The following is a 15594-nucleotide window of genomic DNA, read 5'->3' as shown; positions in this document are numbered from 1 at the left end:
GGAACACACTTCCTTATGATCTTAAATCCCTTTTCACCACACTATTTTCTCAAGTATACTTTGGGACTCTGCCTTTCTACTTTTCATGCTTCAGCTACTGGGAATATTTCAGAAGTGTTACCATGAGGATTTTACTATACCTAAGTGTTTTATATTCCTAACCTCTTTTAGGTTATTTCTTGTACATGATCATGTGCTGGCAACAGTTACTATGAATACTCTTGAGACAATACAGCCACCATCACAATGAATAAAAAGGGAAATAGGAATGGTTTTTTGTTGGGGTCCCCCCCCCCCCCCAAAAAAAAAAAAAAAAAACCACCCAGAAATTTGCAGTAGACAAGAATCAAATGACAAGCATGACATCACACCAGAAATCAGCAACCAGTTTTAGATTTCATTTGCTGGGATTCATCCCCAACAAAATATACAAAATCATCTCATCACCTGCCACTGCATGAATTATAAGATAGTAACTGAACAAATAGTAAATTAATTCAGTAACATGGTTTGATTCAATTCAGCGTAAAGGCTGTTGCCATCACAAAAGAACATGCTGGGGTGAGGCACATGAAGAGAGGAAGGATTCCATATCTAGAAAAATCTGTTTAAGAATGATAATTTAATTTCTTTACCTAATGTCATTGTGCAACACTAGATTTTCATTCTTCAGATTCAGCAGCACAAGCCTTTCCAGTATAACACTGCAATGCAGCATATGGGAAGAAGCATTTAAAAACAACTACAACACACATATTTCACAGGAGCACAACAAGGTACAATCTCTTTAAATGCCCTTATAATTTTGTTTTAATACAGTTTTGGAAGTACACATTATTAATGAAAATGGTTTTCACTGTTTCCTAGAATGATAAATGAGAGCCATAAACCTCTTTGGCAGTGAATCCTATGGATGACCACCAAGCTCCACTATTAAAGTAATTTTGTACTACATGCATCTAGGCAGTTACACACTACCACAGCCAGCTCAGAAAGAAAAGTTCCTGATCTAACTGATTTTATAGTATTTATTCATAATGCAAACTACTATCTAAGGAGGGTCAGATGCTGTCCTCATTTAAGTCAAGGCAAATTTGTCATCAGTTTCAGCAAGAACAAAACCTGTCTCATGTTTCCAAAGCTCCATCACAGACTTCAGCAATCAAAGGTCCTCCTGACAGCAGTTTGCAGCCTTGGAGCCTGTGACTGCTGAGCTGCCTGTATCTATAGATACGAAGCGTGGCTGTTGACCATGGAGGAGATGCACATCCAGGCTACCTGCTTTTCAGCCTGTTAAAAGGTGAGCGAGTCCTACCATGAAAAGTAAACCAGAGGGAACAGCAGCGAATACAACACACCCCATAAAAGCAGAACTTCCCTTAAGCTCTAAAACAGCTGCAGAGGATTTTGTATATGCTGATGCCAGACTTGAGCAGCCCATCACCTCTGATCAATGCCATCTAGCATAGGCATCACAGCTCGCTTTATGCATCGTTTACAAAAAAAATCTTTTTTTTTCTTTTTTAAATGTAATCAGTACCTAATCCTTTATATTGATTCTGCTAAAGAAAATTTCTCCCACCCTTCCCCCAAAAAGGGCCTGCCATTTTTTCCTCTTCCTACCACATGCAATGTATTTTCATTCATTCCTCCTTGGTACTTACTCTAAGTGCCCAGTTTCATCCTTCATTCATCAATAATGAAAAGGTATTACATCTGCTTGTTGAGCTGATGCAAGATTAGCAGCTTCAAAGCAGCCTGACATAGCTCTTGGTACAGACAATGGAAGAACAGAGGATTTCCACTGCAATTCCCAGGCAGCGAGAGCTGCAAGGGCAGTTCTTGGTTATGTGAGTAAGGAAGACAAGAGGAGCAGTTACCTCTGAAAGCAAAGGAAAATTTGCATGCCAGAAACATGCTCAAATGCAGCTGCATTTTTACCATTGCTAAGGAAGTGGGCACTGTTTCTGTGAATAATGATTGTAAAGACTGAGTAACAGTTCTGCCAAGCCAGGGGCATAGGAACAGCCCCTTTTGTTGGGGACCATGATCTAACCCCACAGTAATTTATACTGGCTTAATCTCTGGACTGGACTGCAACATTATAAAATACCCATGCACAAAGCCTTCAGCGTGAAGAAAACATTCTTCATTATCTTTAAAAGGGCATGTCAATCAGAAGAGGTTCCTGAAGGGTGGAAGAAAGCAAATCTCACTCTTCAAGGCTGTAGTCCTCCTTTCAACTGATCCTCTGGGATATCATCATCTGTAAGAAGGGCAAGAAGTAGGATCTGGGGAACCACAGACTCATCAGCTTCAACTCAATCCCTGGGAAGGTGATGGAACAACCAATGCTGCAGCAGGGGGACTGGACTAGCTGATCTTGAGAGGTCCCTTCCTACCTCAATGATTCTTTTGGCACCACTGAAAATTACTGTTATTCTGGAAAGTTCACCTCTGAAGGAAAATGTTTTCCTTGGCCTGACACTGGGGAATGAACTCCCCCAGGAACTAAGGATGAACAAAGATCTGGCTACCTCCCACGGGATATACAAAGCACGTGCCTCTGATCTTGCCCACCTTAACACATACACAGCACAGTGTCTGTGTTTGCAGATACTGACTGAAAATCACTACACAATTCAAAACAAGGCACTCACTCCAATGCACGTACTTTGGGGGGGTTGGAGGGAGGAAGGGAGGAGAAAGAATGAATATGGGATAATGTAAACAGAACATAGTCCCCGTAGGGCATCACTAGAAAAGTTTTTTGATACTGCACAGGGAATGAAAATCTGCATAGCATAGAAGTGAGTTATGCCAGAAATATATTCTTGGCTCAGCTTTACAGATTGCACAGAGAAAATGCTTCCCAACTTTGATTTTGTTTAAGTAAGATCTCTATTGATTTGCAGAAATTCCAGATTGAAGAATCTTAATAGCTGGTGTTGGACACACTGAAAAGTGCTTCAGTGATTCTTGTGCCAGCATGTGCAAAAATAGCTGCTACTGAATGGGTCCTACAGAATAAAAACACTATTGCCACCTGCACCTTGCAGTGCTACTACTTTATTGTGTGCAAGACATGGTAATATGTGAGACAATTGTTCACTTTTAAAAACATTTCCATTAATCTGATTTTTAAAAAAATCCACAATCGTTTATTGTGGCTCTCTCCCTCACTGCCACCAGAGACAGACAAAGCTGCATCCTATGTGAACACTATTTGGAACCTGTCATCCAGCTGACATCTTGCTAAATGCAATTTTACAGCCATCAGACACCAAGATACCATTACCTTGTCAACCTAATTGGACTTAAATCCTACTGGGATCAGACTAAAAGCAAAGCAAAAAAAACCCCAGCCAACAATTTAACTGCCCTCTGCAGCTCCTGCCACTTTCTAGCCCTTAATTACTCTACTATACCTCTACCTCTGGCAGTTCCTCCAGGCTGGAGGGGTACCAACCTCCATTCAGCAGGTTTCTGACTCCTGCTGTTGCAGGAGTCCTAAGCATAATCCAGGAGCAGAAGCCACTGGCAGCCTTGTCCATTCTGATTGCAGACTCCTGGGGGAAGGTCACAGCCTAAACACATCAGAGCCTCTAAGACCTGCTCTATTGCAAAAGCTTATTATGATTGCCATTTACTGAAGTCTTTTAAGACTAAATTTAGGTCGTTCCCACTATGACTCATTGACTTCTCTTAGAACTTCTCACACATCCTATTCTCTTGTGTGTTTGATGTCTCAGACACTTCAGTTGTCCTGTTTTCTGCATAATTTGATTATAGTAAAAGAAAGCACACATTGTCTTGAAGAACAGAAAACACACCATCTAGGTATTTCCCTAATGCCAAGAGAAAATTAATCTTTCATGGCACAGTGGAGTAAGACAGTCCCAAAAGCATATAATTAAAGAGTCATTCTCTAAATGTGGTACTTTGCTTCTTACAAGTCTTGTTTACATTGTTTTAAGACTACATCAATTGAATTAGACCTAGTATTTGGCAAAGATCGGCTCAAGGAGGAAGGTCTTCTAGAGAGGAAGAGACCCTGATGTGTCTAGGATTTGTAAACATGAGTAGAAGTTATGCTGCATGGATATGAAGTCAGAAGTGTACAACAGAACAGGAGAGAGGGAAAACAGGCTTCTCAGAGTTTTTCCTCATTCAGATAATGGTCCTTGTTCAGCATTAGGTAAGAATTTTCCTGCAAGTATTTTTTCAAACTGCTATCAAATGACACAGGCAGGGACCAGTCCAACCAACCTGCAGAGATGACATTTTATTTTCCAAGGTGACCGAGACAGAAAATACTTGAATGCTAAATCACAACATTTCAGAAATGGGAAATCCAACGTGAGGTTTTCATTTAAGAGGTTATTTGCAATTCCAGTTCCTTTGAACCGCAGTCAGGAACTCTACTCACCAAGCAGAAAACCACTGTGGTAGTGTACACAACAGCAAAGAGTAAAATTGTGCCTGCTTAAAAGACTCTATCTGAATTACCATTAATCTAAGTTAGAAAGTGATTACATTTCCTGAAATGAAAACTTGATAAGCCAATCTGTGCAGTCTATACAGAGTATTGACAGCCTCTATCCAACTATCAGCCAAAATTTAGAAAAACATGTTGCAGCATGGTCTCCTACTAAAAATACATTACCAAACATAACAGATAACTGGATATTTCTTGTTCTTTGCTTTACGGTAGTCCTTGACAAATCTGTAGTGAAGTCCTTGGCAGCAACTCTCCATGAAAACACTTATTTCAAACAGGAATATGATGTGGATCTAAAAATGGGAAAAACCCTCATTTTGTCTTTGCTCTGGCTCTGTAACACAAGATTAGTGTCAGACACTGAAAAACTTACTCCTGTTCCAACGCATAATAACCCCTGTGTTCAAGGTTTCCCACAGGTGAGCAGCTGTCAGATGCAACTATAGCTAGAGGACATACCTCGTATATAGAATGACTCCCTGAAGTATTAACAGATCCACTGATTCATGTAATGCTGGGCAGCAGACTCTTGGCCCAAGCACCAAACACAGCTGATTCAATATATCACTCATCTGGTCAAGGGGCTGCCTCATGCCCACTAATACACAGCTACTAGCGGGTAAACACATGAGATTTGGCTGTAGCAGGAGATGGAAAAAGCCAGTCATGCACCTCTCAACTTCAGTGCAGAAGATCTGCAGAGCCTGTCCCAGTCCCTTCCAGACATTGTCCATTGGCCATAAAAAGATCACCCAATAATTAAATAATTTATTACAAGGGCAACAGACACCTCTTACTTGCCCCGCAAATTGCTGGCTAGAGCTTTACTCCTGGCAGGTCCCTCCCAGTCCCCATAGGTCTGCTAGGAACAGATTAACTCCTTTTGCAGAAGTCAACCTTCATCCTGTTGCTGTCACTTTTAACTAAGCTCTCAGCAGGATTAAATAGCCTCATGCTCACCAAGCATCACTAGCTCCTCACTCTTTTGGGCCCACCAAAATCTTCAGTGTAGCCCAAAACTGCCACCAAGCCTATCGCACAGCATTATGGGTCTCAAAATAATAAAACAAAGACAGATGAGAAAAATCATCCAAAGACTCATTCTAACCAAAATACTTTTGTCTCTCTGATATGGCAGACCAACACATTTTTACTTGATCCATCACGCATCCTTTCAGTTAGCTTTATTGGTCACTATTGAAGAAATCGCACAGAACTGGATGGATCAGTGAAAAAATAGAATTTCCCTTGTTAAATTTACCTTAAGTTTACCTTAGTTAAAAGCACAAGCACTTTGATAAATGGACTGACATCTTAAATAGGCTCTGGTTAACTTGGTAAAGTGCTATTCTGTACTTTTCTGAAGGGTTATGCAACTTTAAGTTTACTTCTTAGGCTGATCTGTTCTTCAGAAGGAAAGCTCTTGGGCAGCTGAATATTTAAGGCTCTAACCTCAGACATTTTCTATGATGTGAAGGTTTCTAAGGAAGAAAAGTGAATCAAAGTCAGGACTGTACATTTCTTGCTGAATCTTAATGAGCAAATTTAGAATTCAGGAACATGAAAAGGGTAGTCCCTGAAGCCCAAATGAAAGAAGCTTTGGATTTAGAGAAGATTTTGATTAGATTTTCATACAGTGATTTAAAATTACTTGCATAATGCAAAGAATATGCCAGGGTATAATGCAGTATGATTGTCAGTGATGGCAGGCTAGCAAACTGAGTCACTGAACATTCAAATGCTTTAGGGAATTTAAGGCCAAGCTGAAGTAAACAATATACCTGCTTTAAATTATCATATAACTCTGAGCTACAGAACACTTTGTGGCATAACTCTATAGGAGTAATTACACTTTTTCCTCCCACAAGCTGACCGCTTATGGCATTGCACAATGCATTCTTATGGTATAATACAGAAAAGCTGCTTAGTGCTACTGAGGAAGAGTTTTTTGGGGAAGTTTTTAAACTTGTCTACAGGCATGCAATAGATCAAATATCATGGTGAAACAGCCCTTGAGCTCACTGGAGCATTTCATTTACTAGGAATCAAAGCAGCTTTCCTGATCAGCGTAGTAAAGAATGGATAAATGAACAATATACCTGAGAATGTGTACTAGCCACTGAAAATTAACTGCTACAGAGCCAGGCAGTAATTCTTATGGATGAAGCTTGACGTATGCGGACTATGTTCTGCACTACAAAGCTCCAATCCTTCTGGTATTTCATCTACTGCATGTCCATAGATAATCTGCACGATTTTTTATTTTTTCCTCAGCTGTCTGTATTATCACAATAAAATATGATTGCTATGTTCTTGGGAGATCTATCCTTTTAATGATAATTTTGTCCTGTAACTATGCAGAGTAAATCCTAGTATTTCTAATATACTTAAAATTTTATTCCAGTATTATACAGATCCACACAGTGGACAACAAAAATCACTCTTCAGATTGCTAGACCAGCTCAGCCAACTGCCTGGAGGATATCAAAAGAAAATAATGAATTTACATAAACTAGAAATTGGGGTTTCTGAAATATAAATTATTTTAAGGTGTACCTACATGACAATAAGCTACATAAGAACTTAGAGGTGTTACATCTTCCAGTTTTACAGATACACTGCAGTATCATTATACCATTGTTTCAGATCTTATGAAGTTAACTACTTGTTTAAACCTCACAATTTGATGGTAAAACAGTGTATTTTTACTTTCAAACTCCAGTTATTAAAAAGAGGAAAACTATCTTGCGAGTTCTGAAAAATGACTTTTCTTAGGGAAAAGATGCTTACATTTAATTTAATCAGAGAACATCATAAAGAGATTACATTACTGTGAAGACATTTCTGAAAGATCCACTCCTCTGGATCAACAAAACAGAACACTGTTGAAATTAAAAATAAATATGTTTTTTGTTAACATTCAAATACACTTATTTAACTTAGCTATTAAATTGCTAAGGCCAAAAGAAGCTCCTAGAGATCTGATCTTTGAGGGGTTAGATTTTTTTTTTCCCCCAATACGTAAATGAAATCGTACACTACAACCACACTTATAAAGTAAGTGTAAAGACCTACTACTAACATTTAAAAATAAAGTTTCTGGATGAGTTTAATATGAGAAGAGCCCACCTTAAAATGCTGCATTGTGAAGATCAATTAAGATAATAACCACTTTATAACAAACTATGAATGTGTAACCATGCAACCAAGGTAAACTGCCAATGTGTGGAATTCACAGTTAACGAGTTTGTTAATTTAATGTACGAGTCAGCACACAGCTAGCTTCAAGTCCTGAAGCAGTTCCACTGAAAGCAGTCAAGACTCCTGTGGGTCTCAAGTTAAACAGTTCACTAATAAACTAAATCAGGACTAAAATAGTTTGGTGAGCTGAATTCACAGCAATTAATTTTTGTTTATGATATCTAACTATGAGCCTGATACAGCTCCAAACTGCAAAGCACATTAACTGATAGCAAGCACAAATCTCCAAACTGGATTTTTTTTCCTTCCCATTTTATTTCTCTTTTCTGTTCCAGAGTTAAGTAATGAGCTCAGGAAACGAACAGTGATGTAAGAATTGCATAACAAAGACTTACTAGGGAAACATTTTCACATCTTCTCTTTTCTGAAAATGTTCAATAAGCTGGATAACTTATAGAAACCAGTTTTAAATCACAATTATACAGAAACGATGACTAACAGAAACTACAGTGGCTTTGCATGGTCCTAACAGTTTGGTGTCACAGACTGGCATGGAAAACTAGGGGACTGCTATTTCTTCATCTCCAGGATTGTGCTTCCTGGCCCTCGATGTTTGGCACTGCATATGTTGCAGAACTGGACAGGAGATACCTAGAAATTAAAAAGAAAAAAAGAATCTCTTAGAGAAATGTAGCCACGTTACAATGTGGGAAGATGAATAAAAAGTGCTAATGCCTTTCTCAACATCACTGTTCACGGTCAGGCTGTTCCCTGTCAACATATTCATGGATAGGTGTAGGAAGGCGATATAGAAGAACAGAATAAAGCAGGCTGTTCTGGACTGAGAGGGCAGTACACCTCACCACCACCCTCCAGGAGAGTAAGGTCAGATTTCCTCCACAACAAAAATGAAAAATACAGTCTCAAAAGTATCACTGATTATCTTCATAGATAAAGAAGAGAGTAAGTCACTTGGTCAGCTCCACTGACCACTGGATGTCTTTAGTCACAGCTTAGTCACCGTCTTTGGAAAGTGCTCCACAGATTTCCAACAGCTGAGAATATGGCCTGAATACTGTCCATCTGATATCAAATAGGTGTTTATTGTTACTCCTGTGTTTAGCTCTGTGCAATGCTTTATGCATGCATTACTTTCCTTTCAGTATGTCACCAGTAACCAAGTACCAGTAACACAACTGATTACCTAAGGCCAAGAAATACCATAGCAGTGGAGAATTTGGCTCAGATATACGCAGATACCTGTGTATTCATATCTACTATAGAATATATATCATGTAATATTCATGTTACATTTTAAAATCCCATCTGACAAGTTACCTGTCCCAGAAAATTGAGAACGCTAGATAAATTTTAGATTATTTCTCAAATAATAAAATTTGTGGTAAATGCTGTTCGAACAGATGTTTAGTAGTTGTTGGGCTTTCTCATGCAAATGATCTAATTCATTACGATTTTCGTAACATATTTAAGTATACATGCTGTACCATATGGCTACAAGCACTTCGCTTGGTTACTTGCAGATTAAGTGATTCACCAAAGTTATTTTTTCACTAGATGTTCATTTTCAGAGACAGATATGGAATCAGAAAAGCTTAAATTCCATTTTCTTTGCAATTTTGTTACCATTCTGATGTTTTGTTACCATTCCTAAATTCAAAACTGGTTGTATCTAGGAGTTACTTTTTTGGTTCATTTTCACTGAAAAAGAAAGAAAGAAAGAAAGAAAAAGCGTTCCCTGATGAATAAAAACATGTTCTGAGCATAAAGATGATTACAAAGATATTTAAATATTTACTCTGAAATGATTGATTTTTTTTTTCCTTCCAGGTCAGAATCATTTAATATGGTTCACTTGAGAAAATATCTTTATTCTTGTCTTTAATTAAACATACTTAAAGTGAGAGCTGCAATGGAAAAGAATTAATAAAAAAATCAAACAGGTTGTATTCCCTGTATGTCTCAAAGCTGCATTGCATATTCAGATTGCAGAAAGTGATAAAATACTTCTCAAACAGCAGCAATTTCTTTCTAAATTGGATGAACTTTAGTTGCTCCCTTTATTTAGTCACATACTACTATGGGGTATCATCACAAATTATTACTGTGATCATATTATAATTCCTGATAGACCCACACCCTTCTCCATAGTTGACAAAAGGAAATAATTTGTCCTTTTATCTTTGGCAAAGGTGTCAGAGAGATTAAGCTAGTTCCTTACTGTGTTAGATACTGGGAGGCACTCTTTGTGAAACATATGTCTGCAGTGGAACACTACCACGTTGAATGACTTGGATGCATCTGGGAAAGAGAAAAGTAAATTCATTACAACAGGGCAATGAAACAAATGATTCAGTGGCTACAGCTGTATATGCCTGCATTCTATTATACACATAGAAACATAAAGTAACAGCTGTCATATTAATTTCTGAATTATTCTGGCTCATTTATAGAAACCATGGAGACTGATGGTTTCAGGTAATGTGTCCCAGTGATGGAGTTACAAGACAATTTTTTTCTGTGGCTTAAATGCTGTATACCTTTTCATCAGAAATTTTTCAGGTCAATATGTGCTACGTGCTAAATTTGGGGAGGGAGAAGAGTAAACTACCACCAAACAATTCAGCTGCTTTGAAGAAAAGCTAGCAAAAAGATTCTAGTGCTAGTGCGGGTTGAAGCAGAACATTAAGCAGCTCTAGCACCTATGCTGCACACCATGATCTTAAAATTTGGCAAGAAGCTGCCAAAGCGCACAACGTGCCGTTCGATTCCCACATGAATATTTAGCCCAATTAGAAGCCTACATACAACATCCACATATCCAAAGAATAACCACCTCACTTATCAGCATCATCCACATTCGATTCCTTGGCTCCCATTCCCTCGACACACATACCTCAAGGCACTAGCACATTCAGCTCTGCCAGGTTTTCTATCACCATGTGACTGCTGTGGTCTGTATGCTGGTGCATGTGATCATAGTATAGTTGTTTTTATTTATTTATTTAAGTGAAAAATGGTAGAAACCAGGTTAAAAAAATGTGATTCTTTTGGCCTACACACACTCGGCAAACAAAAAAAATAGGTCCATATCTATACTTCATCTTATGTATTCTTGTTTGAAGATGCCATGACAGATACTCTCCTAGTAAAACTATTTCTTAAGATTCCCAGCAACTATATTGGTATTTCTGACCTATAGTTGCCTTGCAGAATATACATCTTCAAAATACTATACTGAGTTTGTTTCAAAACTAAGTTTAGAAGATGTTTTAAAACTATAGTCTGTTATAAGTTGTTTCAAATATGACAGCAGTGACTGAAGCCAAGAGTTTTCCACCACTCAGACTAAAATTTTATAATCTACAAGTTCAGTCTAAATTGTTCAACAGAGTTGGACAAGATTTGGTGTCAAGACCTTAGTTTTGTGGTTGTAAAAATCTTTGAGAATACGTATGTTGATGGAATTAAAAGCTGCCTTGCATTTCATATATTTCAAAACAGAAAATAAGGAAGTCAAAGATGAATAAGAAAGAAAATCTGGGCTTTCTGCAATAAAAAAAGTTCAAATTAGACACCACTCCCATGTCAGAATTCATAATCAAGCTTTGCACATGAGACTGAAATTTATACAGTGATTACCAAGGGAGACTACTACACATTTCTATGAATAAAAGCACACAGTAGTTCCCCTAAAAATAAATTAAAAAAATAGACAACCTCTTTCTCTTCTAGAAAAGCATCCTACCTGAAGGAAGTATTGGAGACAGGCATGATTCGCAGATATTCTCCTCTGGAAAAACAAGACAAAACAAACTTGTAACAGCTTTGTTAAAAAACTCCATGTTTACTTTTTTTACAAAGCAGGCACAAACATACTGCTATTACAGAAATGGAGCCTGGTCTTAAAGTTTTTACTTAAGACGCCTAACAGAGTCTATTAAAAATTGAAGAGCAATACTGAAGCAGCATTTCTATTAACAGCATGAGAAATGCTTAGATCTTCTGATTCTGATGATGGCAGAACTGCAGGAGTGAGGCTGTTTAGGATCGGCGCTATAGAGGCACAAGGCAAACTGAGAAAAAGGAACATAGGATGGGTGCCTGATATCTCTGCAGCATTTTGCAGCAGAAGCTCTGATTCTCTGTCCTTCTGTCAGCTTTTGCCTCTTAGTATTAACGCTCAGCTGATGTGAATTACACCACTGCTCACATGCATCATTAGCACCTTACCAAATATTTTCAACTATTTTTTAAAACTATCTTGTAGCTTTTGCTTTGGTTACAGATTATTATTATCTGACTATCTGTATTGGCACTGAACAGCATTTTCACCTTTATAGACAAACACAATACATTACTGGCTATGCAGAGATTGATCAAGAGAAAAAGCTGCATGCTGGGTCTTGTAGTTTTTGAGATATGAGTAGCTCCTATGCAAACGGGAAAGCAGCTAGTATCCTACTACACTCTACAGATAAGGTACAATACTCGGTCTTTTGGGAAGCTTCCAAAGTGGAGAGACATGTGGCTTGGGTCTATAAAACAAGTAAAAGACTTCAAAACCTTGAAAGTCACAATGTTTCCTCCATACCCACCGTCTACTAGAACACCCTTCATCTGAGTTCGATGCATTTTCTTCAATAAAGAAAGAGAATCGGCAACAAGTATCTTTTTGCAACCTTCCCGCAGCAAGATCTGGTGCAAAGAACACAAAACACAGTGGTTGTTGAATAGATGGGCATATCAACTACCTTGGCAAGTCTCCACTGGGTTTCTGCTGCCAAAGATAGCACAAGGAATGTTTAAGGCTTTTCAAGCTATTATAAAGGAGGGAAAGGAGGAACCTCCTGTTACCACCACCACCACCTAAATGAAAAACCCACATTATAAAAAAACCAAACCCAAAACACTCAAAAAAATCAAATCCTTTACCAATATATTATTGTCATAAATTATGATCTTCTTCCCATGAGGTCATCTTAACAAAATACAATGGTGAGGGATTTTTACAGTGCCCCTCACAATTGGTTTCCAAACCATTTCAAAACTTCCTCTACCTGTATCTTTCCTGTCTTCTTTAGGAAAGGCATCTGATATTCATAAAACCTTCGTAAACAAAGCAATTCAAAATTTCTTTTGTTCAAACATATTTCTGCTGAGGTGTCATTTTGTAAGCAGTATTAAATGTCCATACAACTAACTAAAGGTCCAGAGTTTGTTCCTCTTTAGCAAAAGTCTCAGCCCCTTTTCTACTTATTTAATATTTTTCATTAGATTGACATGTCATTGCCTGATAATGTTGTGAAACACAAAAAGGAATCAAGGGCATCAAAACTATACAGAGCCTTATTTCACAATACTTAATGAAGTAAGCATGAAAATATGACAAACCCAAATAAATCTTGTGGAATTTTACTTCCTCCTCCTGAACTTATGTTTGGAAATTTGTTTTCCAAGACAACAATTCCTCTGAAAAGTGCTTTCAAAAGAGGCTCACAGTCAATTCTAAGCTGAACAACCCTACCAAAAAAGTGGTATAAAGAGGCAATGTCCATTCCTTTCTCCTGATTATTTGCATTACAGGAGACATTGAGCATTCTAAAATAGTCCAAGATACAGCTAAGTCAAATACCTAAAAAGAAGTATAGTAATAGATTTTACAGCCAGGTGAACACTGTCCAAAACCCTATTTTCTCACATACACATTGTGAAGTAATAAGGACACACTGCCAAGAATGATGTGCAGTTAAGACTGCAAATCTGAAATACATTAAAAAAATTAAAATTGAGTAACACTTTAAGCATTTCAAACTGGGCACGTCAGTGGGTAAATGACATTCTCCAGTATTAGACACACTGAGCTATAAAACATTTCAGAGCACCAGAAACTGAATGCAGCTCTACAAGACACCTAGAAAATTAATCATTTTTATCTGTGATAATCTCAGGAACTACCTGAGTATGTCTTTCCCCTTCCAACTTTATCCAAGGTCAACAGAGAATGTTAAATTTTGTTTTAAATATAGAAAAATGTCACTAGCTTTGAAAAATACACTAGAAACTTTTTGCAAGGACAACTGAGTGAGACTACCTTTCAGAATGAGTGCTTGCCTGCTTCAAAATATTCTCAATCAGCAAATTATATCCCAAAGATAGGTAAATGATTTAGAGCAGATGAGGTCTCGGCTATATACTGGAGTCTGCTGGCTGCACTCAGCATACGCAAAGTATGTTTAAGTAAAAGGAGCAAAGCAAGCATATTAAATGAGAGGTGTGGAACAGAGATACGATGGGAAGAAGGGAGCATGATTTGCTATTTTCTACTTAAAATACAGTGTGCCAATAGGAAAACTTCATTTTAAAAAAGAAAAATAAAGAGGGAAACAATAGACATCACTAGGTCACTGGAAAACCTCAATATTGTTTGATGCCTTAAAAAACAGAAGTAACAAATATCTTATAAGACATATCTTATAAGACACATGCACTATCTTTCCCCCATTATTTAAACTCCACTAACATTTTTCCATACCACATTCAATGACCGTTTGTCAGACCTTATTTTGCTAGAAATGGAATATAGTAGGCAGCTATTGTTATATAAAAGGAAAAGTCACAATGGAGAATGTAAAATGTCAAATCTCAAGGTAATAAATCTCAACGCTTCTGCAGAAACATATTTGAAGAGCTCAAAGATGAGATGGATAATTTAAGAGTTACAGAAAGAGAAGCAGGAGATGGAATTTGCAGGTGAGACAGAGGGAGAAAGAATGTTTGAATTAACTACTTTACATTAAAAGGAGGGAGAAATATATAACTGTGCACCCTAAGATTAGGCTAAACTAGTTAAAACTGACATTCAGGCATAAATCTGTAATAAAACCCTGTTCCAGGGAGAAGAAATAGGACTCAGAGAGGAATAAACTGAACTTTTTTTTACCCTTTAAAAGCACATCATTCTAAGCACAAGCAGGACAGCATGGTACACCTACAGAAAGAAGTTTTAGGCATATATAATGCTTTTTACTAAAGTAATGAAAACTGCTGAAACAGAAATATTTATTGCAAAAAAGAATCCTAGTTCATTTTCTGACTATATTAGGGAAGATGCCACTGCATAATTAAAATCAGAAGCCATAAAAACTTCTATTTAATTAAAAAAGTCCTGATTTACAAATGCCTAACATTAAAGGAAAACACTGCAGTATGCAGTTAATTTGAAAGGGTATACTCAAAGCTCTGGGAATAAATTCAGGCCTTGATTCAGCTTAGCACTCAAACAAGTCCAAGTTTCTCAAGGATAATCAACCAAATTCTTCCAAATGGCATCGCGACCATAATTAAAAGCACATTATTTTTAGTCTTTACAACCAAAAGGTGTATGTCCCGCTGTGCAAGCTGCCACCTGCCCCCTAGTGCCTCCAAGGTGTCTGAACAGCAGCTTATTCATGTTCAGGAGTGAAACCCAACAATTTTTCCAGGTGCTGTTTCAAGCAGCATTCATCAGATCATCATCGGGGTCTATCAGTTCATAAACTCTGCTATAGAATCATAGAATTATTTAGGTTGGAAAAGACCTTCAAGATCATCGAGTCCAACCATCAACCATGCCCACTAAACCATGTTCTGAAGTGCCTTGTCTACACGTTTTTTGAATACCTCCAGGGATGGTGACTCAATCACTTCCCTGGGCAGCCTGTTCCAATGCCTGACAACCCTTTCAGTAAAGAAATTTTTCCTAATATCCAATCTAAAGCTCTCCCCTGCCGCAACTTGAGGCCATTTCCTCTCAGCCTATCTCCAGCCACCTGACAGAAGAGACCAGCACCCACCTCACTACAACCCCCTTTCAGGTAGTTGCAGAGAGCAAT

At 37.8% G+C, this 15594-nt stretch overlaps 1 protein-coding gene across 4 annotated transcripts in view; it reads right to left on the bottom strand.

Annotated features, from left to right (window-relative positions):
* Nucleotides 1-377: 377 nt before the first annotated feature.
* The window catches only part of VPS41 (VPS41 subunit of HOPS complex), a 117888-nt gene continuing 102671 nt past the window's right edge, over nucleotides 378-15594 (bottom strand). For all 4 annotated transcript variants that reach the window (XM_030009366.1, XM_030009367.2, XM_030009368.2 and 1 more), the window contains exons 26-29: nucleotides 12319-12418; nucleotides 11469-11513; nucleotides 9942-10021; nucleotides 378-8353 (exon numbers count right to left, since the gene is read on the bottom strand). In XM_030009366.1, the coding sequence (XP_029865226.1) occupies nucleotides 8273-8353; nucleotides 9942-10021; nucleotides 11469-11513; nucleotides 12319-12418 (306 nt within the window). In that variant the 3' untranslated portion in view covers nucleotides 378-8272. The remainder of the gene's footprint in view (nucleotides 8354-9941; nucleotides 10022-11468; nucleotides 11514-12318; nucleotides 12419-15594) is intronic.

This window comes from Aquila chrysaetos, chromosome 3, assembly GCF_900496995.4.
Source record: "Aquila chrysaetos chrysaetos chromosome 3, bAquChr1.4, whole genome shotgun sequence".
Taxonomy (NCBI): domain Eukaryota; kingdom Metazoa; phylum Chordata; class Aves; order Accipitriformes; family Accipitridae; genus Aquila; species Aquila chrysaetos.
This window is presented reverse-complemented; position numbering and strand designations above follow the sequence as displayed.